The following is a 23,967-nucleotide window of genomic DNA, read 5'->3' as shown; positions in this document are numbered from 1 at the left end:
ATATAAGCTGCTTCCGGTAAATGTTTATCACCATATAATAACAAATTAATTGTGGTGTTGTTGGGTAATGATAATAAGTTTTTCGTAAACGATTATACTTCGGACATACGAGTACGTAATGTGTATTATCCTCTATTTCTCCGCATGTACATAGTGGACTTTTTACTAGTTGTCTTTTAAATAGGTTGTCATTTAGAGTGCTACAGGGACCGCAGAACCAAATGATTTTCCATAGACGATAGTGTTAACGTTTACCACTGTCCTGGTTAAATGGGGTTATCCACACTGGTTTACCTGCCCTCATTTTGAAGAATATCATCTCACACAACTGTAAATAAAATATTTAAAAATTCTGCCAATTTGAACATTTTTTATATGGGGGCCGCCATCTCGTATTGAATTCGGCACCAAAAATCGACCAAATTTTACAACAAATTACACACTTAATAAACTCGCCCAGACAAAAGCAGACTTGATTTTTTTAAATTTATTTTTTATGCATATTACATCTTTATATATTGCTCAACCCACACATTAAACTTTTGTAACTTCTGTCACCTAAATATTCAACCAGCAGGCCCCGAGGCATTCACCTTCCTATTAAATCTTCTGCCCAAAAGGGAAAACCCAACAATCTGTTTTTTATTTGGTTCCGTGGTCCCTACATTATAGTCTTAGCCTGGTATGGTTTATTTGAGCATTTCTTTTTCGAAACTATTAGTAAAAAAAGGGGACGGTCGGCATCTTTTCTTGAAGTGTGATAAAGAGGGATTTGTTCTAATATCAACTGGTATATTATTCCAAGATAATATAGTGGAAGGTAGAAAAGATAACATATAGTAACTAGTTTTGCAACGGAGAGATGAAAGATTATTTGATTGGCTTGTACTATGTCTATGAGTATTTGCTATTTGGGGTGGGATACGAGTGGAAAGATATTTAGGAGTTATATTATGTACCCTTTTATATAATTGAATAAGTTAGTTTACTCCATCCTACTTCAATTAAGAGTTTGTTTATACTGGTCAATTTAGTAGCCCCAGTTACAATTCTGGCTAATTCTGTATTAATTTGTTCTAATTGTTTCTTTAAGTCAACTGATTTATTTTCCCATATAAGGTCACCATATTCTAGGACTGATTGTACAAAGGCGAAAACATATAGTTTGTAGCGAGAGTCGATCAACAGTAAATTTCAATTTTCGTATCATGTTTAGTTTGGTTGGAGCTTTATTTATCATGTGAAATGAACACCCAAATGTTTATGCAAAGAAATGGGGGTTTATATGAACATTATTCATATCAATGGAGGGTTGATCAGGGATATTTACGTTTTTTGTTGATAGTCATACATTCAGTTTTTTGGGGCATTAAAGTCAACAAGCCATTGTTTGGACCATATATAGATTTTTTCAAGGTCGTTGTTTAAGGGTATTGCACATGTAAGAGACTTTACAACAGTTAAGTTAAAGGTAGTATCGTCAGGAAATCATTTAATTATTGATTTAATATCGTTTATAATTTCGTTAATATATATCAGAAACAACAATAGTCCTAAAATTGATTTATGGTGAAATCAATGTCACAAAAACAGTCCTAATTTCTTCTTCCGGAATCAAGTGCTTTGCCAAAGTCGTTCGAAATACTTAAAAGTTGGTTTATACAGGATTTACCAGGGGTGAAGCCGAATTGACAGAACGATATAAATTTTGTAAAAAAATAATAACTATTTAAATACGCACCTTTCTATTACCAATTATGCTAAGTAATGAACTAGGTCGATAGTTAGGTACGTCACTTTATTATGTACAGGAATGACATAAGCAAGTTTCCACAAGTCAGGGAAAACTGAAGATTCTATAGATTTGTAAAATAAAATATGCAATGGATGACAAAGTTCATTAGTAGCCTCTTTCAATGGACGAGGGTTTATCATATCCGGACCAGTGATGTAGAGACGTCAAGAGATAGTATTATATCTTTTACATCATTTATACTAATATGGATGGTGTTAAAGGATAGACGTCGGTGTTAGAGGAGGAGGAGGAGGAGGAGGAGGATGAGGAGGAGGAGGAGGGAAGACTGCAGCACTATCATCTATAGATGATTGCTCACTAAAATTCTTGTAAAAAGCCTGTACTTTTTCGAAGTCTGTGTCGTGAAGTTGATCAAACACTATCAGTAACGGAATTTCATATTTTGTTTTTATGATAGCTGCTTGAAGTGATTGACAGTTTGCCACCAATATCGTTTGTTATTATAAGAAGTATTTAATCATTCAGAATTTTTTATTGATGTAATTGAGTTTAGCTTGTCTAATGGTATTAGTATAATTATTACGTATTTGTCGTATATGTTTATTTCGTATTCTAATCAGTCAGTATCTGTGAATTCGTTTTCTTCTCCTTACAAATTTTCCTTTCATTGCGGCACATCCAATGTGTATCATTTCTACGGATAGTAGCGTTTTTATCGGGATTGCTAATATTTGCTAATATTTGCAGCTTTAATAATTTCATCAGTGACTACTTGGCGCATACTATTATCATCATGTGTCTAATTCAGCTTTCCAATTTATTTCTGATAAAATCAGAATTTAAATTCTGTTAAATTGAAATTTAAACATTTAAATTGTTAAAATCATGTTTGCACGGAATGTATGAGCAAATTCACACGAGGAAAATATTATGATATTGAACGATATATCTTTTATAGACTTAGTCATTTTACATCTACATGCAATTTTGTATAGCCTCAGCCACAGGTAAAAAATAAATAAAGACTGCCTGTCTTTTCTCGTTTTAAACCCTATGTACTATCGACCTTGCGGCGGTCTTGGTATAAGTATCATTATAAAATGGGTCACGCATACATTATTTAGAAACTCTATCAACTAAGTACCATACATACTTCGTATAACGATAATAGAAACAAAACCAAAAAATCAGTGGAGTTGGCTATTTACAACATTTTACCGTACTGCAAGGGCACATTGTACACATATATAAATGCATAACTCTACACTTTGTCTTCATCGGAACGTACATCAGTTTTGTATAGTATACAATTTAGTCAATACAGGTCGGACATAAAGTAAGGTAATACTGTAACATGTGTTAACAATATCGAGAAAGGAGGACTACATGTCTTTCCTGGTTTTAACCCAATGTAAAGGTTACCGTTTTTCTGCTCTTGATACTTATTCAGACACAAAAGTTCAATAGTGCACATGTACATAATGTAGAAGTTAACATTTTCATATTTTACAAACATGCATACATAGATAAATACACGCACGCACACACGCACGCTCGCACATACAACATACATACATAACATACATGCATACATAAATACACCCACGCACGCACACAACATACACGTTTCATCTATCTTCAATAAGTGTATAGTACATGATAAAGTATGATTAAAATACATACAGTATAAAAGTACAAGATACGTAATAACTTTGACTATTATACATAATGGTAAGTGGTTCATCAAAGGAAACTGTAGTTACATGAGACAGATTTAAACTGACTGGTTATCATTGGGGTTAATACATTTCCATATACTCATAACCAGACAGCAATGAGCCATCAACGGAACATATCATAGCGCAATATCAACACCATATCTGTCGTGGGGACTTTTGATGAACTGTACGCATGTCCGATATAGTTCTAATGCATTTCTCTTTTCTATTTCTGTTTTTAATTGTGCTAATTATCATGCAGTATTGAAATTTCCGCTGCAAGTACAAAACTATCGCACTTCAGATAGGCTACAGTTTTACATTTGTTTGGCATCAACTAAAGTCTGATAATGGAATGCCTCACATTTATGATACAAGATTAACCGAAGCGTATATCATGTCAGATTGTGCGTCAGCTAGTGTGAAGCTTAATCACGTGTTGATTCCCAATAAAAACAGATTAATATTATATTACCTAAGTATTAGGATGGCTCTCTTGTTAGTTGACATACGGCAGTCCAAACAAAAAAGTTTTTTTAGCAGTAATGTTGATAAGAGTTATTTAGATCGTTCCATATTGCTTCAGATATCTATTTTTATAAGGTTAACTCATGGATTTGTTAAATAAATGACATCACTCGTAATATATTAAGAAAAGCACAAATGATTACGATGAACGTGTTTCAGTAATTAATGTATTTAGCTCAGTATAGACTTCACGTACAAAACGCTAATTGTTTCCACAGTGTTTGGTTCTGCAAATGGTGAGTGAACAATATTCGACTCTCATAGCGTGAAATGCGCGTTACATAAGTAAACATGCACGTTTTAAGTAATAACTAGCTTTGAACAAATTATTTCCCATTTCGTTGCAGTGTTGGTCAACTTAAATAAGAAACATCAGCTTTTGTCATTAAAAACGAATTATGTGACTTATTTTGTCGGAATGCATTACAATTTATTAAGAAAAGTCCCAAGTACGTGTAGTTACCTGTTATCGTAAAACAGCTCCTCTTAGTTGTGCCCATGGCGTTATTTCCATACTACTGATTGGAATTTACTATGTTCAGATTGTTTTTATGGCCACAAGGCCGTTCTTAAGCAATGAGTAAATATTCATAGAAATTTATTTTCTTTACGAAATGTATTTAGAATTATTAATATGTGTAACTCGCTCATTGGTGGAAAAGTAACTTTCACCCATCTATAAATTGATCACTCCTGTGAAGGGACTGTACAGGTCAATACTCCTATCAACAATGGGCTTGCTTCAGGTATGCTTTAACTTTATCAAACATGTTTGCATATTGTTTTGTAAATGATAAATCATGTTTTGTCTACACTGGCTATTGAAAACGTAAATCATTACAATAACGATCAATGCTATTAAACGTTTACATGCATTTTGTTGATATAATCATTTGCAATGGTACATACAAATAGAATACTCGTAGAATGATAAAAGAATACACTTTAACGATCAGTCATATAACTGGTACATTATCTATTGCTTTATTAAATCCTATAACTCGTGACTAGGTATGTGTCGGAGTCCTCCTATTGCTGGTGTTGGACACATGGGCATGTGATGGTAATAACGGAATCTGTGGTTGTATCTTTACTGAAACAACTGAAATAGAAGAGGATGATTATGTATGTGAACCCATACGAAGTGAAGATTTCCAATATTTCTTGTAAGTACATTTTCTTTTTCTAATTTGTCTCGCTCACTTACATTTGCATAGAGAACAGGGCACAATCAGTGTTTCGTTACTGGTAACATGAAATAAAGTTTATTGCCATTATGAGAAGGTGTAAAACGGCACGTGCAGAACCATTGTTTGCACTTACAAAACTCTACAAACTCTGCTTGATTGTTCTTCAAATTGTTTTAAATATATATCTAAAACTGAAATAAGCAGTATCAAATCACTAGTTTACAGTGGAAACTTGACTTGTAAGAGAAAGTTGATTAAATAGCATATATCCAGCAGTGATATTATGTTCAAATTGAAATTACGAGTTAATTAACCTTTATAGTAACGTTGATATACAAAATATGTTTAAATATTACAGGCAACGTCTGAGTGACGCTTTACATGGTCACTGGAATGCATACACATTTGTATACTCCTTTCCAGACAACACTGACCCACCTGAAGAATCGTAAGTGTATCACATGTTATACAGACATTTTTTTAAATGCACCTGAAACTAGTGCAATTGGTTTATTTATCAAGTACACGGAATTGCTACATGTGAAATGAATTCCCGATAATGTAAACATAATGGCGCAACATCAACACCGTGTCTTGCGTATAGACGTTTGATGTACTGAACGCGTGGCCGATTTAAACACATTTGGACGCACTTCTTGGTTTGGTTACAACATGTCTTCTCTAGCAGTGGTTTTGGGTGTAATTATTGTTGTGCAATAGTTAAAAATTCATATTATGATAATCGATGGAAAAAACGAATAATAACGTTAAGAATTAAAGGTTTAAAATACGCGCGTTTGCAAGCATACTACAAGACGACGTAATTTTGTCGCAGGGGTGAAACTTCCTTTTTCATGTAATTTGGAAGATCAATTGTGGTATGCTGCTCGGATCTAGACAGTTTCATCAATTAATTTCAGTCAAATGGATTTCGTTAGAGATGAAAAGTTGGTTTCATTTCACATTCCATCTACTCGAAGCAATAGAACAACAACTACGACCATACTTTTGCTACAAATATCTGGAATGGAAGAAAATAATTCACATAATTTGACCATCGCTGTTGATAGGACGTTAAACAATACTAAACCAAACCAAACCAATCCATCATAAAGTTGACAAATCTCAATTCCATTTTCGATAATATCCTTCTGCAAAGATTATATATTGTTGCAAACAAATGTTGCAAAATGTATTTAATGTATTTCAAAATAAGATTTATGATTTAATTATTCATTACGATAATTTTAATTGAATTCCATCGCATGGAGTATAAATGTACGATGGCCGACAAGAGCCTGGCAAAAAGATGTGAATTTTCATATCTTTTTGCAATATGGTTCACTTTTATATGGTACACAAAGATATCAAAATTCAAATCTTTGTGTACCATGTAAAAGTGTACCCTGGTACACAAAGATATGAAAGCAGAAATAAAATCATCGGCCATCGTAGAAATGAGTATTTGAAATTTCTGCTATATTCTACTGCCGTTCACATATGCTCATTAAATGTTAACATAACGAGTAACATGTTTATCAGTACAGGTGACAAACTCTATTGTATTCAAGGCTATATGTCAAAACGATTTACTTTTGAATTCCAGGGGAACTCCTCTATGTCCTACCGAGCGCAAACAAATTCTTGGATACTTCAAAAACAACGGGTTGACCTTGTGCTGGGTTGTTTATCCGCATCAGCAAGATATTAAAAAGGCTGAATGTACTGGGTATGTACCACATCTCTATTCACAGAAAATATCAAATCAACGCGATTCATGGCAAACATATCTAGAAATCCAATGCCTTATATATATATATATACATCGGCAATGCAGTAGTAAGAACAGAGTATTCTGTGAGAAAATGTGAAACCTTCCGCTCGAGGGTATAGCAACAGCATGGCAACAAAACGCACGAAATGTATTTCCATTATTAAAATTAAATTAATTGTATTAAACAGTAATGTGTTATTATCAGTTATCTTAAACTACATATTTCATATTTTTAACATAAATGAATACTGTTTAATGATCATTGAAATTATGGTAATATAAAGGCTCTACAACTCTACAACGTTTTAGATGTAACGACACTTTTCATTGGTTATTAACAATGTATTATTTGACAACAGGCCATGCGTGAGCACGAACTATTGTCCACCCCTATCCCCCAACATTTTGTCACCCTTGTATGATATTCTACAATAATTGGTCCAATCATACAGAATGTAAATGTTTGACAAGTGCATTCATTCATAGGTTTTCTAAAGGATGTGTGCGGTGGATGCATTTCTAACTTCAGATTGTTATAAAAGCGGTACATATTATTGACATTTGCTGGTTATTCTACACTTACGTATCATGGCTAAGTATCTACATTAATATCTTTTTTACTGCATAGTATATGACGGAAAGGTGTCTTCATCAGCAGGTTACTTCTACAGGTTTTATGTGATGGAAAAGGGTCTTCAGCAACAGGATAGTTCTACAGGTTGTATGTGATAGAAAGATGTCTTCAGCAACAGGATATTTCTACAGGTTGTAGGCGATAGAAAGATGTCTTCATCAACAGGATAGTTCTACAGGTTGTATGTGATAGAAAGGTGTCTTCAGCAACAGGATAGTTCTACAGGTTGTATGTGATAGAAAGGTGTCTTCAGCAACAGCATAGCTCTACAGGTTGTATGTGATAGAAAGGTGTCTTCATCAACAGGTTAGTTCTACAGGTTGTATGTGATAGAAAGGTGTCTTCATGAACAGGATAGTTTTACAGGTTGTATGTGTCTTCAGCAACAGTATAGTTCTACAGGTTGTTATGATAGAAAGGTGCCTTCAGCAACAGGATAGTTCTACAGGTTGTATGTGATAGAAAGGTCTCTTCAGCAACAGGTTGATTTTACAGGTTGTATATTATAGAAAGGTGTCTTCATCAGCAGGTTGGTTCTACAGGTTGTATGTGATAGAAATGTGTCTTCAGCAACAGGATAGTTTTACAGGTTGTATGTGATAGAAAGGTGTCACCAGCAACAGGTTAGTTCTACAGGTTGTATGTGATAGAAAGGTTTCTTCATCCACAGGATAGTTCTACAGGTTGTATGTGATAGAAAGATGTCTTCATCAACAGGTTAGTTCTACAGGTTGTATGTGATGGAAAAGTGTCTTCATCAACAGGATAGTTCTACAGGTTGTATGTGATAGAAAGGTCTCTTCAGCAACAGGATGATTTTACAGGTTGTATATTATAGAAAGGTGTCTTCATCAGCAGGTTGGTTCTACAGGTTGTATGTGATAGAAAGGTGTCTTCAGCAACAGGTCGATTCTACAGGTTGTATGTGATAGAAAGGTGTCATCAGCAACAGGTAAGTTCTACAGGTTGTATGTGATAGAAAGGTGTCTTCAGCCACAGGATAGTTCTACAGGTTGTATGTGATAGAAAGGTCTCTTCAGCAACAGGATGATTTTACAGGTTGTATATTATAGAAAGGTGTCTTCATCAGCAGGTTGGTTCTACAGGTTGTATGTGATAGAAAGGTGTCTGCAGCAACAGGATAGTTCTACAGGTTGTTATGATAGAAAGGTGCCTTCAGCAACAGGATAGTTCTACATGTTGTATGTGATAGAAAGGTGTCTTCAGCAACAGTATAGTTCTACAGGTTGTATGTGATAGAAAGGTGTCTGCAGCAACAGGATAGTTCTACAGGTTGTTATGATAGAAAGGTGCCTTCAGCAACAGGATAGTTCTACATGTTGTATGTGATAGAAAGGTGTCTTCAGCAACAGGTTGATTCTACAGGTTGTATGTGATAGAAAGGTGTCTTCAGCAACAGGGTAGTTCTACAGGTTGTATGTGATAGAAAGGTGTCTGCAGCAACAGGATAGTTCTACAGGTTGTTATGATAGAAAGGTGCCTTCAGCAACAGGATAGTTCTACATGTTGTATGTGATAGAAAGGTGTCTTCAGCAACAGGTCGATTCTACAGGTTGTATGTGATAGAAAGGTGTCATCAGCAACAGGTAAGTTCTACAGGTTGTATGTGATAGAAAGGTGTCTGCAGCAACAGGATAGTTCTACAGGTTGTTATGATAGAAAGGTGCCTTCAGCAACAGGATAGTTCTACATGTTGTATGTGATAGAAAGGTGTCTTCAGCAACAGGTCGATTCTACAGGTTGTATGTGATAGAAAGGTGTCATCAGCAACAGGTTGGTTCTACAGGTTGTATGTGATAGAAAGGTGTCTGCAGCAACAGGATAGTTCTACAGGTTGTTATGATAGAAAGGTGCCTTCAGCAACAGGATAGTTCTACATGTTGTATGTGATAGAAAGGTGTCTTCAGCAACAGGTCGATTCTACAGGTTGTATGTGATAGAAAGGTGTCTTCATCAACAGGATAGTTCTACAAGTTGTATGTGATAGAAAGACGTCATTAGCAACAGGTTAGTTCTACAGGTTGTATGTGATAGAAAGGTGTCTTCATCAACAGGTTAGTTATACAGGTTGTATGTGATAGAAAGGGGTCTTCATCAACAGGATAGTTCTACATGTTGTATGTGATAGAAAGGTGTCTGCAGCAACAGGTTAGTTCTACAGGTTGATGGGATAGAAAGGTGTCTTCAGCAACAGTATAGTTATACAGGTTGTATGTGATAGAAAGATGTCTTCATCAACAGGTTAGTTCTACAGGTGGTATGTAATGGAAAAGTGTCTTCATCAACAGGATAGTTCAACAAGTTGTATGTGATAGAAAGAAGTCATTAGCAACAGGTTAGTTCTACAGGTTGTATGTGATGGAAAAGTGTCTTCATGAACAGGATAGTTTTACAGGTTGTATGTGATAGAAATGTGTCTCCGCAACAGGTTAGTTCTACAGGTTGTACGTGATAGAAAGGTGTCATCAGCAGCAGGATAGTTCTACAGGTTGTATGCGATAGAAAGGTGTCTTCATCAACAGGTTAGTTCTACAGGTTGATGTGATAGAAAGGTGTCTTCAGCAACAGGTAGTTCTACAGGTTGTATGTGATAGAAAGGGGTCTTCATCAACAGGATAGTTCTACTGGTTGTTATGATAGAAAGTTGCCTTCAGCAACAGGATAGTTCTACAGATTGTATGTGATAGAAAGGTGTCATCTGCAACAGGATAGTTCTACAGGTTGTTATGATAGAAAGGTGCCTTCAGCAACAGGATAGTTCTACAGATTGTATGTGATAGAAATGTGTCTTCAGCAACAGGATAGTTCTACAGATTGTATGTGATAGAAATGTGTCTCCGCAACAGGTTAGTTCTACAGGTTGTATGCGATTGAAAGGTGTCATCAGCAACAGGACAGTTCTACAGGTTGTATGTGATAGAAATGTGTCTTCAGCAACAGGTTAGTTCTACAGGTTGTATGCGATAGAAAGGTGTCTTCATCAACAGGTTAGTTCTACAGGTTGTATGTGATGGAAAAGTGTCTTCATCAACAGGATAGTTCTACAGGTTGTATGCGATTGAAAGGTGTCATCAGCAACAGGATAGTTCTACAGGTTGTATGTGATAGAAAGGTGTTTTCAGCAACAGGTTACTTCTACAGGTTGTATCTGATAGAAAGATGTTTTTATAAACAGGTTAGTTCTATAGGTACTGACCACATGTCTGTTTGTTTCTCCGGGTACTTCGGTTTTCCTTAACCACAAAAACCGTTGTTCGTCCTTAAATGTCTATAGCTTTTAATACGACCGACGTAAAGCACAAACAAACCAAATTAAGCAAATAGTTTATTAAAAAGGTTGTATGAATAAATATTTTAAATCAATAGGTTGTACATGACAGACAGGTATCTTTATTATTAGGTTGTTCTACAGGTTGTATATTATAGAGTGGTATGTTAGTTAATAGGTATGTGTAGCTTGGATTATTTATTTCTTTTATTTTCTATATATAGGTAAATATTCTCACCAGAAGGTTGTTTTTAAAGGCTGTATTTTAAAGATATGCATTAAGAGAGAATTGTGATTTGTCAGTTCTTGTTATATCACTATCTTTAAAATAAGTGAACATATAAATCAACACATATTCGATATTGTAGAAAACCATAGTCATACTTTTGTAATGTTAATTTCAACTAGTGCATCGGTAAAAAAATGAGATATTTAACAAAGCATCAATTCATTACCATAGGTTGTCAATATGAGAGTACTCTCAAAGACGTTGAGAACGACTTGAGAACAACATGAGTAGCACTTGAGAAAGGATTTATTTTATCTCCCGGTATTTGGGAACCTATTTTCTCAAAAACCTCTTAAACCGGTAGTAATTTCCACACATAAGTGAGCCGCGTAAGAAAATAGTCCGTCATAAACAAATCAATATAAAGTTACGAAAAAATATTGTGACGATAATAACACCATTTCAAGCGTAAAAATACATATGAAAAAGCAAATGACGATAGGATTGTTTACAAAAATTGATTCTACATGGTTTTAAGGTTCCTCCTCGCAAATCTTCTATTTGTTTACATGTGTCACAGACCGAGGATTTGTGATGGTTGACAATCGAGATAAGAAGTCATTAGGAACAAATGGGTTTTAGTTGACCTTTTTAAATGGAGAATATATATAAGGTAGTATGATATAGATGATATACAGTTTATCACACAGTGTTTTCAGTGTTTGTCCAGCCGTGGCCTCTCGATTTTATCCACGTGCTCGCGATGAGAAAGTTGTTCTCACGGCAAACCTTGAAAATACCGTGTGATAATCTATAAATGGCATAGGCATACTTTTGTAATGTACATTCCAATTAATGAATCGGTTAAAAACGGGATATCTAACAAAGCAGACGATATCTTTTCGATTTTTAGCCGTGCAAAACGGTCTGCAGAATTGGAACTGATGCTCATATCTCTTACCCTACTTGCAAACGACGGATTATATCTTTATACAAAATAAAAATCTGATCGAACGGTGGAATTTACAAATAACGTCACAGAAAGTTAACATAATCGAGCCAAAGTAAACCTGTAGTTTTGAATTTTCTGAAGAAAAACTCTCAACGATATAAAACGTGATTGTCAGAGTTATCAAAAGAAACCTTAATGTTAAATTGCTCCAAATATCTCCGTGTGTAATGTAATCGCTGGGTAGGTCTTATAATTGCACTAATTCATTGCACTCATAATCCTTTTTTGTACAATGCAGTATTATGGCACTCGTCAAATATGCACTTTACAAAAATAATCTTGGATAATAATTGTATATTTTTACCCAACATTAATGATGTGCTTATAGTGAAGGATGCTGTGGAGACAACACAAGATGTGATCCAGGCGGTTATGTGCTGAAGAAGTACCTTGTCTACTGTGACGCTCTCTACACTGATGAAGATGGCTGCCTGATAGGGACGGACGAACTTGGCGAAACAACCCCATCTACCTTTGATGAGACTGATTTCAACGGCCCCACGCGACGCAAGCGCGAAGCAGATGCTTCACACGAAACTATCATTGAGAGGGAAAAACGAACGCTGCCCTCCTCCTGTCCCCCAAATGAGTGGTACTTTGCATTTAAACACGACTACATTGCCAGCACATGCTCATGCCGAAGATGTGTTTGTTAATTACACAGTGTATCAGGTCGGATTTTTTTAAATGAATCAATGTTTTGACAAAATCAAAATCATTTGAGTGCATTAAATTCAAGTAAATTTGCAATAACAAAGTTTTATTTTGTTTTCATATAATAAGATTATGTCAGCGTTCTATGTGCAATTATCAAGAGACAAAATACAACAATATCTTTTTTTTTAATTAATTCCCGTCACACCTTAATATCTACTAACGTATATTACAATACATGTTTATGTGTATTGGAACTGGACTGAGTCGTTCACCGGCGGCTATGTAGCAATTTGTTATAGCATTCGTCTGGAGTTCGGAGGTCTAAGGTTCAAATCCCGGTCTAGCCAGGCACCTTATGAATCTCCTGTTGCATTTAGTGCTCACCTAAATATACACTACCTATGGAATGTGGTATTGAATATAGTGTAGTATCGGGGTCGAAGACTTTGTTGAAGGAAGGAGAAATGTAGCGGAACTGTGTTAGGTCGATCGCCAGCGACCACGTAGGTTAGAGCATCCGTCTGGAGTTCAGCAGGTCCCGAGTTCGAATTCCGGTCTGCCGGATACTTTTAATCCTCGTGTTGTACATGAACGACAATGTCAACACACTAAAAGTACCATACGAACCCTACGCACCACATCTTTATTATACAAAAACACAAAAACGCAATCTCAGCACATTGCTGCACAAAATCAATACAAATAAAAAAATAACTTACTGTACCATATCGTCAACGCACAGAGACACAATCTGAACTGATGGCTTCGCATCAGCAACTAAACAAAGACTTTATCTAAACTTATTCTACCACTTTCTCATTATACATATTGTCGTCAATACACACTATAATCTTGTATCAAACGATTTTCTGCTCGCTTGATAACAACATGAATCCCTACCTATACATTTTCCTATTTTTATCTGTATTATAATCTTTCCAGCTACCAATTGAAGTTGATACGGATCTGCCTAGTTTGTATATGATTCCGAAATATCACAAGAATTAATATAGACAACGTTTTAACGTTGTCTCTTCTACTTGTTCAACAACCCTATCAGAAATTTACATTTCATTTCTAAATTGAAGGATTCATCCGTTCTCCTATTATGAGAGCTTTCTTTTCCGTTACGGCAAACGGCTATATATTAATGAAGTTGTATACTATTTTAGAGTATAAAACTCTAAATACCTCCGGTATAATATAAGTATAGTACCTCCGGGTACTCCGTTTTCCTACTACATTAAGAAATCATGTGCGCTACAATTTGGCCAACAAGAGTGATTGATAAACGTTTAAGGATTTTTTTCACAATTGTTGTAAGATATTTACAGTTTTATCAAAGAAAACAATGTTTATTTGTTTTTTTTAAATGGATAGTCCGAAATGTTTTCCCGCCATGATTTGCGTTATTCATGTTGTATTTTGTTAGCCTGTCAACCTCTAAATTCTGTGTCCTTCGGTTTCTAAGAACTGTAATATAGTATAACGATATTTGAGTAGCAAATCAATGGGATTGAGGGCAATTTATTTAGAAAACTACTAGTAAAATAGTTTGCCCATGATGGGCAAAACATATGAATTTATTTTTCAATTGACTTGACTGGATGAATGGCTATACAATGTTTACAAACTTTGGACTTCGCCTTTATTCGTGGTCAGATATGACCTTATTCATTATGTCATACATGTTCTACGGCTAAAGGGTTATCTTTTATATTTGAAGGAGGCTAAGGTAGGTTTTGACCCTTGTTTTGACGCTGAAGGAGGTTTATGTAGATTATGACCGTTTTTTGACGTTGAATGAGCCTGATATAGGTTTTGACCGGTGTTTTTTTACGCTGAAGGAGGCTTACATAGGCAACGTTCGTTTTGTGACGTTGAAGGAGGCTTATGTTGGTTTTTGACCGTTTTTGACATTGAAGGAGGCCTATGTTGGTTTTGACCGTTTTTGACGTTGAAGGAGGCTTATGTTACACTCTAAAATTACATCTTTGAATTACGCGTAAATATTAGTATGTTTTGATAAGACTTCATTTATACATAAATTAAATCGATATGAATAAAAGAAGGATCACCGTCCGACTGCCAACAACTCATAATATGCATTTTGCCGCCAAGACTTGAGCTTCGGTGATTTGGTTTGAATAGAAAACATTTCATTGCGGCATTTTCGTGAAAAATAATAGAGATGAAATACTAAATAATTAACAACAATTTTCTGATTGTAAATATTCAGCGGAACTAGACCGAGATTCGAACTCCTGACTTAAAATTATTGCATTATCGTTCAAACCGACTGAGCTCACTGGTCAACGGAAGTGCTCTTGCCAAACTAGTACTGTGCTACAGTGATATCCAAAAAACAAACTAAGGGGAGGTTACCGAATATACGATAAATAGAGTGCAGTGGGGCAGGGATTCTGAAACTAATCATATTTTATGTTAAACCCTTTGATATGTTGACACGTAAATAGAATTAATTTCGTGTTTAATACACGCGCTATATAGAGACTATATAAAATCTATCCCCCCGACAGAAATTATCATCAAACGTTGGTTAGATATTTCAAATACATCGTAAAGAAGATAACCCAGAGACTTGGCATGAGTTGTCGTCCGTAATTCACATCGTCTCGAACACAGTTTCTGAAGTCGCCGACGCGCGCAGCGTACTGCATCATGTGCGCAACGTAATGCTGCTCCTTGACGCCGTACAAAAGGTGTGCCATAGGACCACGAGCTTATATCCCAACATCTTCTGCAGAATGGGTCTCGTAGGCCAGAGGGATAGCACTCTCAGGAAGGTAGTGTTTTGCACCTGTGTGACATTAAATAAACACGTTCTTATTTTTTTAACGTAAGCTTTTTGAATAAAATCCTTATTAATAACATGATCAGGAAGATATGAGGTACACGTATGTCATTACTGTAAATAACGATTATATATAGAGTGGCGATCAGGATCATTACCTTATTTTTGTCCTAGAAAAAAATCTATGTACAAGTTGTGAAGTGGTGTGAGGGAACAGGTCATTTACTGGGCATTGATTGTTGAAAATAATTGAAAAAACATGTGCTTTCAATTTTGAGAAACAAAATGTACAAAACAAACTGGTGCACACAACAAAATCAAAATTAGGAGATAATATTTCCAAGCTCACCTGTGTCCACGCCGGTGAGATTGACCCTGGATCCGTGGAGGACTCTATTTGGACCGTTACCATAGTTCAGTATAGTGATTGGTAGACCATCGAGAGGCGGCTGATCGGACTGCGGTTGAGATATGCCTATAAAATATAGGATCGACCAACCAAATAATTAAAAACTACAACATGTATATTCAGCGTAAGCTTAAATTAAATAATAAATTTGTCACACAGAAACAATTAATGGTCATGTGAAGCCATATTTTAATAAACTCCAATTAGCAAACTGCTTTATATCGTGTTGCAGCCACTTATAATACTAATTGGAGGTTCTTCTATACCGCTTTTTCACAACGTATGTCCTAGGTCGTCTCAAAGCGGTTAACACATTAATATCTGTGGTTATAAGCCCTTTGCAACCAACCAATATCTGTATCAACTCCCTTGGGAACATACAGCCGGTGCTTCCATTTCGGCGATCACAGCTAGCATTGAACAATTCCAGCACTGCCCAACCATGTACTCATTTACAGTCGAGAAGATTGGAACAAGCGGAGTAAAGTATCTTGTACAAGGATACAACACATGCCGTGGCGTGACTCGAACCCGCGACCCTTTGGTCAAAAACCCGGCGTCCTGCCACTAGAATACCGTGCCTAGTACACTCATCACGAAAAGAATTACCAAGGTAGAGAAGCACACTTTATATGGCAGCAAATACATTTGTCACCTCCATGAGAGACGGATACGCTGTCACACTGGAGTCCATATCTTTGTGTATTCCTGAGAGAGACTTACCGAGATAGACTCCCTGAGAGAGAATCCATGAGAGACACTCCCTGAGAGAGACTCCCCGAGAGAGGCTCCCTGAGAGAGACTCTCCGAGAGAGATTCCCTGAGAGAGACTCTCCGAGAGAGACTCCCTGAGAGAGACTCTCCGAGACTCCCTGAGAGAGACTCCCCGAGAGACTCCCCGAGACTCCCTGAGAGAGACTCCCCGAGAGACTCCCCGAGAGACTCCCCGAGAGAGACTTCCCAAGAGAGACACCCTGAGAGAGACTCCCCCAGAGAGACTCCCCGAGAGAGACTCCCTGAGAGAGACTCCCCGAGAGAGTCCCCGAGACTCCCTGAGAGAGACTCCCCGGGAGACTCCCCGAGAGAGACTTCCCAAGAGAGACACCCTGAGAGAGACTCCCCCCGAAACACTTCCCGAGAGAGACTCCCCGAGAGAGACTCCCCCAGAGAGACTCCCCCAGAGAGACCCCCCGAACGAGACTCCCCGAAAGAGACTCCCCGAGAGAGACTCCCTGAGAGAGACCCCCCGAGAGACTCCCCGAGAGAGACTCCCCGAGAGAGACTCTCCGAGATAGACTCCCCGAGAGAGACTCCATGAGGGAGACTCCCCCGAGAGACTCCCCAAGAGAGACTCCCCGAGAGAGACTCCCCGAGAGAGACTCCCTGAGAGCGACTCCCCCAGAAAGAATCCCCAGAGAGACTCCCCGAGAGAGACTCCCCGAGAGAGACTCCATGAGAGAGACTCTCTTAGAGAGACTCCCCGAGAGAGATTCTCCGAGAGAGATTCCCTGAGAGACTCCCCGAGAGAGACTCCCTGAGAGAGACTCCCCGAGAGAGACTTCCTAAGAGAGACTCCATGTGAGAGACTCCCTGAGAGAGACTCCCCGAGAGAGACTCCCCGAAAGAGACTCCCTGAGAGAGACTCCCACAGAGAGACTCCCAGAGAGAGACTTACCGAGGATTGGGTCACCTCTCTGTGTGTAGCCCCCGATGTTAAACACGTTGGAGTGGTCAGCTGTGAAGATAATAAGGGTGTCCTCTTCAGATGTCACTCTGTTTGAGTGCCGCCTCCAGGGCCAGCGATTACTCTAAAGCGTGTCTCGGTGGGCGTGGTCTATAGGGCACCTGTTAACATCGTTTTATGAAAATTTGCATTTATAAGTATTTCATTCTGATGTTAAAATGAAAAGTGGCATTGTTTTATTATTATAAACAGATTTAGTACATTTAATTTATATATTAACTAAAATGCGGCAAATAGGAAGAGGCAATAGCTATAGTTTCAAAGGCTCACATGTATGTGTTACACAGTTTCAGAAAAACTAACTGAACTAAAAACTACAGACAAAAGTAGAAATCGAACAATAAACAAAAAGTAAGAGTTACCTAATCAAAAGGCCAATTATACCGTTGTAAACGTGACTAGATGATTAGTCGCACCTAAATGTATGTGAAAGGTCAAGATGTACTCAATAATTAATTATGTAATTTTGGTTTGTTTCATTTTGTTTAACATCGTATTAACAGCTACATATAGAAGGTCATTTAAGGACGTGCCTCCATGTATGTAGTGTATGCTTATATCTTGTTGAAGTACATACAGTTTAATGATACTGTGAAATATATGATGGTCAGGTAGAGCAGTGAACAACGCGATTGCCTTATACTAAGACGGCTTGGGATGATGGGTTTTCTGCGGCTCTTCTGGCTTCCTCCCACAAAACATCCTTCTTTGTGCTTTCTTCCAGGCCAACTTAACTAGTAGATTATATACACTTGATATGTTACAACACTGGATATAACAGATATTCTAATGTTACAACACTTGATATAACAGATATTCTAATGTTACGACACTGGATATAACAGATATTCTAATTTAGAACACTGGATATAACAGATATTCTAATGTAACAACACTGGATATAACAGATATTCCAATATTACAACACTGGATATAACAGATATTATAATATTACAACACTGGATATAACAGATATTTTAATGTTACAACACTGGATATAACATATATTCTAATGTAACAACACTGGATATAATAGATATTCTAATGTTACAACACTGGATACAACAGATATTCTAATATTACAACACTGGATATAACAGATATTCTAATGTTAGAACACTGGATATAACAGATATTCTAATGATACAACACTGGATATAACAGATATTCTAATGTTACAACACTGGATATAACAGATATTCTAATGTTACAACACTGGATATAACAGATATTCTAGTTTAGTGTGCTCGATTGTCTTTATAAAATAAATCGTGTGATATCATCTCTAAAAGTGCTAGAAATATAAATGGAAACAATTCTTCATAAACAAAAACACTTTAATATTTGGGAATGGATAAATACTTACAAACGCAATGTTGTGAAAACGTTTGAATGAAGGTTGTTTTAAATTACATGCTAAAAATATTAAAATAAAAGACAAACAATGCTCTCTGTCTAAATCATACAAGTTTTAATAGGCCCCCTTTTTTAATACCGAAAGTAGTTGATTAAATAGCTAACTAAAATCTCTCTCACAAAAATCGCATGAACAAACTAGCTTAAACACTACATATGTTCTTATTCAACAAACACACAATAAAGAAACACAATTGTACAGTTTTATGAAATACAATTAACTCTCATGCTTTACGTAATCACACGAGTAAGTAGAACAGTTACGATTGAGATATGACATTTTTATTAAACAATGAATTTATAAAGTAGGACATAGTTTGAAAATTTTCTTAAAAATATTATAGTGTAAAATAGGAGGGAAGGCAGCATTGCAATAGAATGTTTCATCACAATGGCATCCTACTAGGTCAAGCTAGTGTTTTGTTCATTACATGTGTCAATGCGATTCACTCTAAGATACAAGCCAAACCACAGATCTCAATCCGGGATATATATACAACAAACTGCGTGATATATATACAACAAACTGCGTGATATATATACAACAAACTGCGTGATATATATACAACAAACTGCGTGATATATATTGACGAGAATTCGGTGTGTGTTATTCACACACCGTCACAACAAGTAGTTGTAAGTGCTCTCGGCTCCTGAAATCAAGTACAAGGTGGAAGAAAATCACTCACGTGTTGTTCGTTGTATGTCAAGATGATAAGAGGCCTCGCCGATATGCCACATCCAGGTTGTCGGCGCGTTTATCGGTCTAAGGGAGATAACTCTACCCAAAATTCACCGCAATATACAACAAACTGCGTGATATATATACAACAAACTGCGTGATATATATACAACAATCTGACTGATATAAATATGCAACAAACTGCGTGGTATATATACAACAAAACTGCGTAATATATATACAACAAACTGCATGATATATATACAACAAACTGCGTGATATATATACAACAAACTTCGTGATATATATACAACAAACTGCGTGATATATATACACCACAATGCGTGATATATATACAACAAACTGCATGATATGTATACAACAATCTGCGTGATATATATACAACACACTGCGTGACATACATACAAAAAACTGCGTGATATATTCACAACAATCTGCATGATATATATACAACAATCTGCGTGATAGATATACAACACACTGCGTGATATATATACAAACTGCCTGATATATATACAACAAACTGCGTGATTTCTATACAACAAACTGCGTGATTTATATACAACACACTGCGTGATATATATACAACAAACTGCGTGATATATATACAACAATCTGCCTGAAGTATCATGTGGTTCTGTATGAAAGGAAATGCGTTTTTTAGACATCTGATCCAAATAAGAAAGGAGCATTCGACAAACACTTAGCAAATCAAAACGTATTATACCAAATAACACAATGATGTGAAATAAACCTTCGTAAATTCAGATAAGTTGAGCAGCATTGCGAACTTTTGATAAAACTTTAATATTTTCCTGCGTTAATTTTTTTTCACAAAAACGGAAATTCTAGTTAAACATAAATACAATTAGTGATTCAATTATCCGACATATTATCGTTTTTCTGATTAAACATAAGTGTTATCACTTATTCCAATATGTCGCAGTTTGAGGCAGTTAAACTACTTACAAATGTACGTTGATGTTGTTGTTGTCGTATATCAGTTGTTAGGCGATATCCTTACAGTCTCCGGGGAGACCGGCTGTTTAAACGTCCCCCTCCCAATCCCTATTGGATGTATGTGCATAAACAGAAGCAGGCGTGGCGTGAAGCACACGGACAGATGTCACTGCCCTTGTAGACCGACCTGCACGTGTAATTCAAATTACATTTCAATATCATCATTCATACATTAAGTATGTATACTTTTTCCAGTAGTTTGCCCCCTTCATATTGATTCATATATATTATACGTATTATCATTGCAATTGAAAAATTAAATTAAACTGATCAATTACCGTCATCTATAAAATGGTCGAGAATGCACGTCATTTTCATGTTCTCAGCTTTAGAGGCGACACAATCGGAGATGGATACCGGATCACGTGTACCCACACATCAGGGTGCTGGCTGTGGCGGCAGAGTCGGGCACCATATCATCAGAGCCGTACACCTGACAAACAAGGACAAAGTGAGTCAAAACTAACAAAGTCGTGGAATTACTTAACTAAGTTTAATCTATTGTACATGAAATAGGTTGCCTATCGACCAATTATTTATAAATACCGACCACATTTACTCCTTTATTTTGAAGAAAACATCAACAAAGCAGATGGAATAGTAGCTGATATACGTGAATTTCCAAGGGTAAAGTTGGCAGTCAATTCAACTTTAGTAACTGGACAATACATCTCCTGACCAAAACTGGTTGATATGGGAAGATGTTTAGGAAAGTTATCGTGATGGAATTAAATCTTGACTCTTGACAGACAAGCAGCAGGATAAACTGAAATTAACACCCTACGCATTAGTGCAATGTAAAAGTGACCAATGATGAGATAAAAACATGCATGTTTAATATCTCGCCAAATCCTCTTTAATTTTAAACAATGCAATTTACATGTAAGGCGTATACTATGGTAACATCGTCCTTGAAATGGAGGTCATGAATGTATTATTTGACATAAACAACATACCTATGAAGTTTATACTGATTATATATTAGTATTATTGTAAAAAAAAAACATATAACTGTAGGCACGAAATAGAGTCCTTGTGATTTATAACATAAGCTTTGTATATTATACATACTTAAATATATATAGATGTCTATAAATATATATTTTATTATTTGTTTGGGATGTTTTTTGTTAGATGTTAGATCTGGCGGATGGATCTGTGTGGAAAACTTTGGCCTTCCACGCAGGCGGCCGGGGTTTGATCCTCGAAGTTGTCGCACGCATGTTATATTCTGTGAAAGTGTTTTTCTTTTACCCACAGAACTCAGAAAACCCAGGTGGAGTATAAAACGGTCTGGGGTGGATGTTGCAGTATCTGTGTTGTAACATTCAAGGGAGGTGGCACTATAAATGATGCCGTTGGAAGCATGGTCCCACTACAAACAGAACACAATACATCTCCAGCACAGACGCAGGCATACACCTAAAGGGAGATATTAGCCAGGTGGCATAGGACTAGTAGTTAGCGCCTGATAAGGCAGATTTTGCGAATTCAGTGAAATGAAATGAAATAAATTCAGTCGTCAATTGTGATGTAGATGATGTGGAAATTTTTACTTGAGGGTGTAAAAACCTAGCCTTGTTTGGGCTCTGACCTACATATTTTATACTAAAACTTTCCATAATCTTCATATTCCTACATAATGATATGCAATTTTGATCTTGTCAAAAAAGGAGGTATAGGAGTACTTTCTACTTAAGAATTCAATATATATGGTATACTATTTCAATTATTCAGGAAACATAACGTCAGCCTCTTCATTGTGATCGACACTAACGATCAGCTATATCAGACATGTAACAGCGTGTTACATCCCCAAAATCTCCTTGTGACAGGATTTTTAGTGTACAGTAGAGCATCTGTAGGGCTCTTTGATAGTCCTTAAATCTCAAAATTCAGATACTACTGTCTGGAAACGGGTTCCATAACAACCAATTAATTCGAAATAAATTGCTTGTTTGAATGTCAGAAAAAAAATGTATTAACCGCTAAATATCTATGATAAATATTTTCATTATTGTTTTTGTTCGCACAACAAAGCCCTCCACTGACTGGGTTATCGACATATTTACAACAGGTAAGGACATATAGCGATGTTATCAAAATATGATAGAGCCATTATTCCTACTTTTTCACTGAACCTGTTTACATGTTTCTTACAAAAATCTAACCAAAGTTGCATAGGAGAAACCAGCTAACGGAAAAGGGAAGATAATAGGACGACCTAGACCCTTGAACCCTTAGACGAAACAGTCCAGTGCTCATCTTGACGACAACAAAGTAATGTTAGTATAAATCGGGTGTTCAAACCTCCCGTCTATAGGCGAGATGGACCATGACCATGACCAGGAAGATGTCGTGAACTCCATGGTAGATCTAGGCTAACGACCTGTATTTTGTGCTTCAGTGAACATCAAATAAAAAGACTTTCACTTGAAATACAAAGTTAAGAAGTTAAGTAAGTCGAATGAGTAAGCCAAAAAACATAAATATTTGCCGTACCATATGGTCATCTCGTCCACTGTGTACTCATCATAGGTACTTAGGGTAGGACGAATGACAAACAGCATGTCTGAAGTGTTCCGAAACGTACATGTTTGTTGAAATACGATGAAAAGGAAAAGATGTCTATACAACACGTAATAAAGTTTAAAATCTACAACTTTGGGCTATATATAGGGTTTTATATAACCGAACCAAAACTATATTCCATCTACAAAGTTACGACCACCTCGGTGACTAATATAGAACGAACTGGGTCCCTACATGGGCGCCAATTGTAACGAAACGTTACCTACACACTCGGGTTCGACTGCCGCTTTCGCTTGCAGGTTCCATGGATTGTAAATAAAGTATGAAATAGTATTTAGGAAGCAGAGATCGGTGACACAAACAACTTAGGCACATATAGATTTCGCACGTTTATTGTACATTCAAACTTGACAGTATAACAAGACACGTGGCGGCAGGTGGGTTTCCAAGTTTCACTACAATTTAGTGAAATATTCAGTACAACATGACCCTGTCTATAACTCGTACTCGCTCTATATTCGAGCAAGCTACCTTATCACTA

The 23,967-nt window shown here is 36.5% G+C and overlaps 3 protein-coding genes across 5 annotated transcripts in view; 1 reads left to right on the top strand and 2 right to left on the bottom strand.

Annotated features, from left to right (window-relative positions):
• Nucleotides 1-12,876, top strand: part of LOC110460092 — a 23,277-nt gene extending 10,401 nt beyond the window's left edge. The window contains exons 1-5 of one of the 2 annotated variants that reach the window (XM_021512806.1): nucleotides 4,719-4,748; nucleotides 5,014-5,168; nucleotides 5,551-5,640; nucleotides 6,799-6,921; nucleotides 12,459-12,876. In XM_021512806.1, the coding sequence (XP_021368481.1) occupies nucleotides 4,734-4,748; nucleotides 5,014-5,168; nucleotides 5,551-5,640; nucleotides 6,799-6,921; nucleotides 12,459-12,786 (711 nt within the window). In that variant the 5' untranslated portion in view covers nucleotides 4,719-4,733 and the 3' untranslated portion in view covers nucleotides 12,787-12,876. Of the gene's footprint in view, nucleotides 1-4,718; nucleotides 4,749-5,013; nucleotides 5,169-5,550; nucleotides 5,641-6,798; nucleotides 6,922-12,458 lie in introns of those variants that run through there. The other variant, XM_021512805.1, reaches the window with a different exon arrangement.
• A 2,413-nt stretch (nucleotides 12,877-15,289) lies between these two features.
• Nucleotides 15,290-20,927, bottom strand: LOC110460068 (intestinal-type alkaline phosphatase-like). 2 transcript variants are annotated; one of them, XR_002463966.1, is made up of 4 exons: nucleotides 19,861-19,920; nucleotides 17,687-17,856; nucleotides 15,952-16,077; nucleotides 15,290-15,608 (listed from the first exon to the last, which is right to left on the bottom strand). XR_002463966.1 is itself a non-coding variant. In XM_021512777.1 (4 exons), the coding sequence occupies exons 2-4, from the start codon at nucleotides 19,910-19,912 to the stop codon at nucleotides 15,532-15,534; spliced, it is 255 nt and encodes an 84-aa protein (XP_021368452.1). In that variant the 5' UTR covers nucleotides 19,913-19,937; nucleotides 20,844-20,927; the 3' UTR covers nucleotides 15,290-15,531. The 2 variants fall into 2 exon arrangements, 1 of the variants encoding a protein (XP_021368452.1); XM_021512777.1 differs by lacking the exon at nucleotides 17,687-17,856 and adding an exon at nucleotides 20,844-20,927 and having other exon boundaries at nucleotides 19,861-19,937.
• Nucleotides 20,928-21,255: 328 nt separating this feature from the next.
• The window catches only part of LOC110460073 (alkaline phosphatase, tissue-nonspecific isozyme-like), a 24,690-nt gene continuing 21,978 nt past the window's right edge, over nucleotides 21,256-23,967 (bottom strand). The window contains exon 10 of the mRNA XM_021512780.1: nucleotides 21,256-21,327. Within this exon, the coding sequence (XP_021368455.1) occupies nucleotides 21,256-21,327 (72 nt within the window). The remainder of the gene's footprint in view (nucleotides 21,328-23,967) is intronic.

This window comes from Mizuhopecten yessoensis, unplaced genomic scaffold (genome assembly GCF_002113885.1).
Source record: "Mizuhopecten yessoensis strain PY_sf001 unplaced genomic scaffold, ASM211388v2 scaffold10315, whole genome shotgun sequence".
In the NCBI taxonomy this organism is placed as follows: domain Eukaryota; kingdom Metazoa; phylum Mollusca; class Bivalvia; order Pectinida; family Pectinidae; genus Mizuhopecten; species Mizuhopecten yessoensis.
The sequence above is the reverse complement of the archived record's forward strand: the minus strand, read 5'-3'. Positions and strand labels throughout refer to the sequence as shown.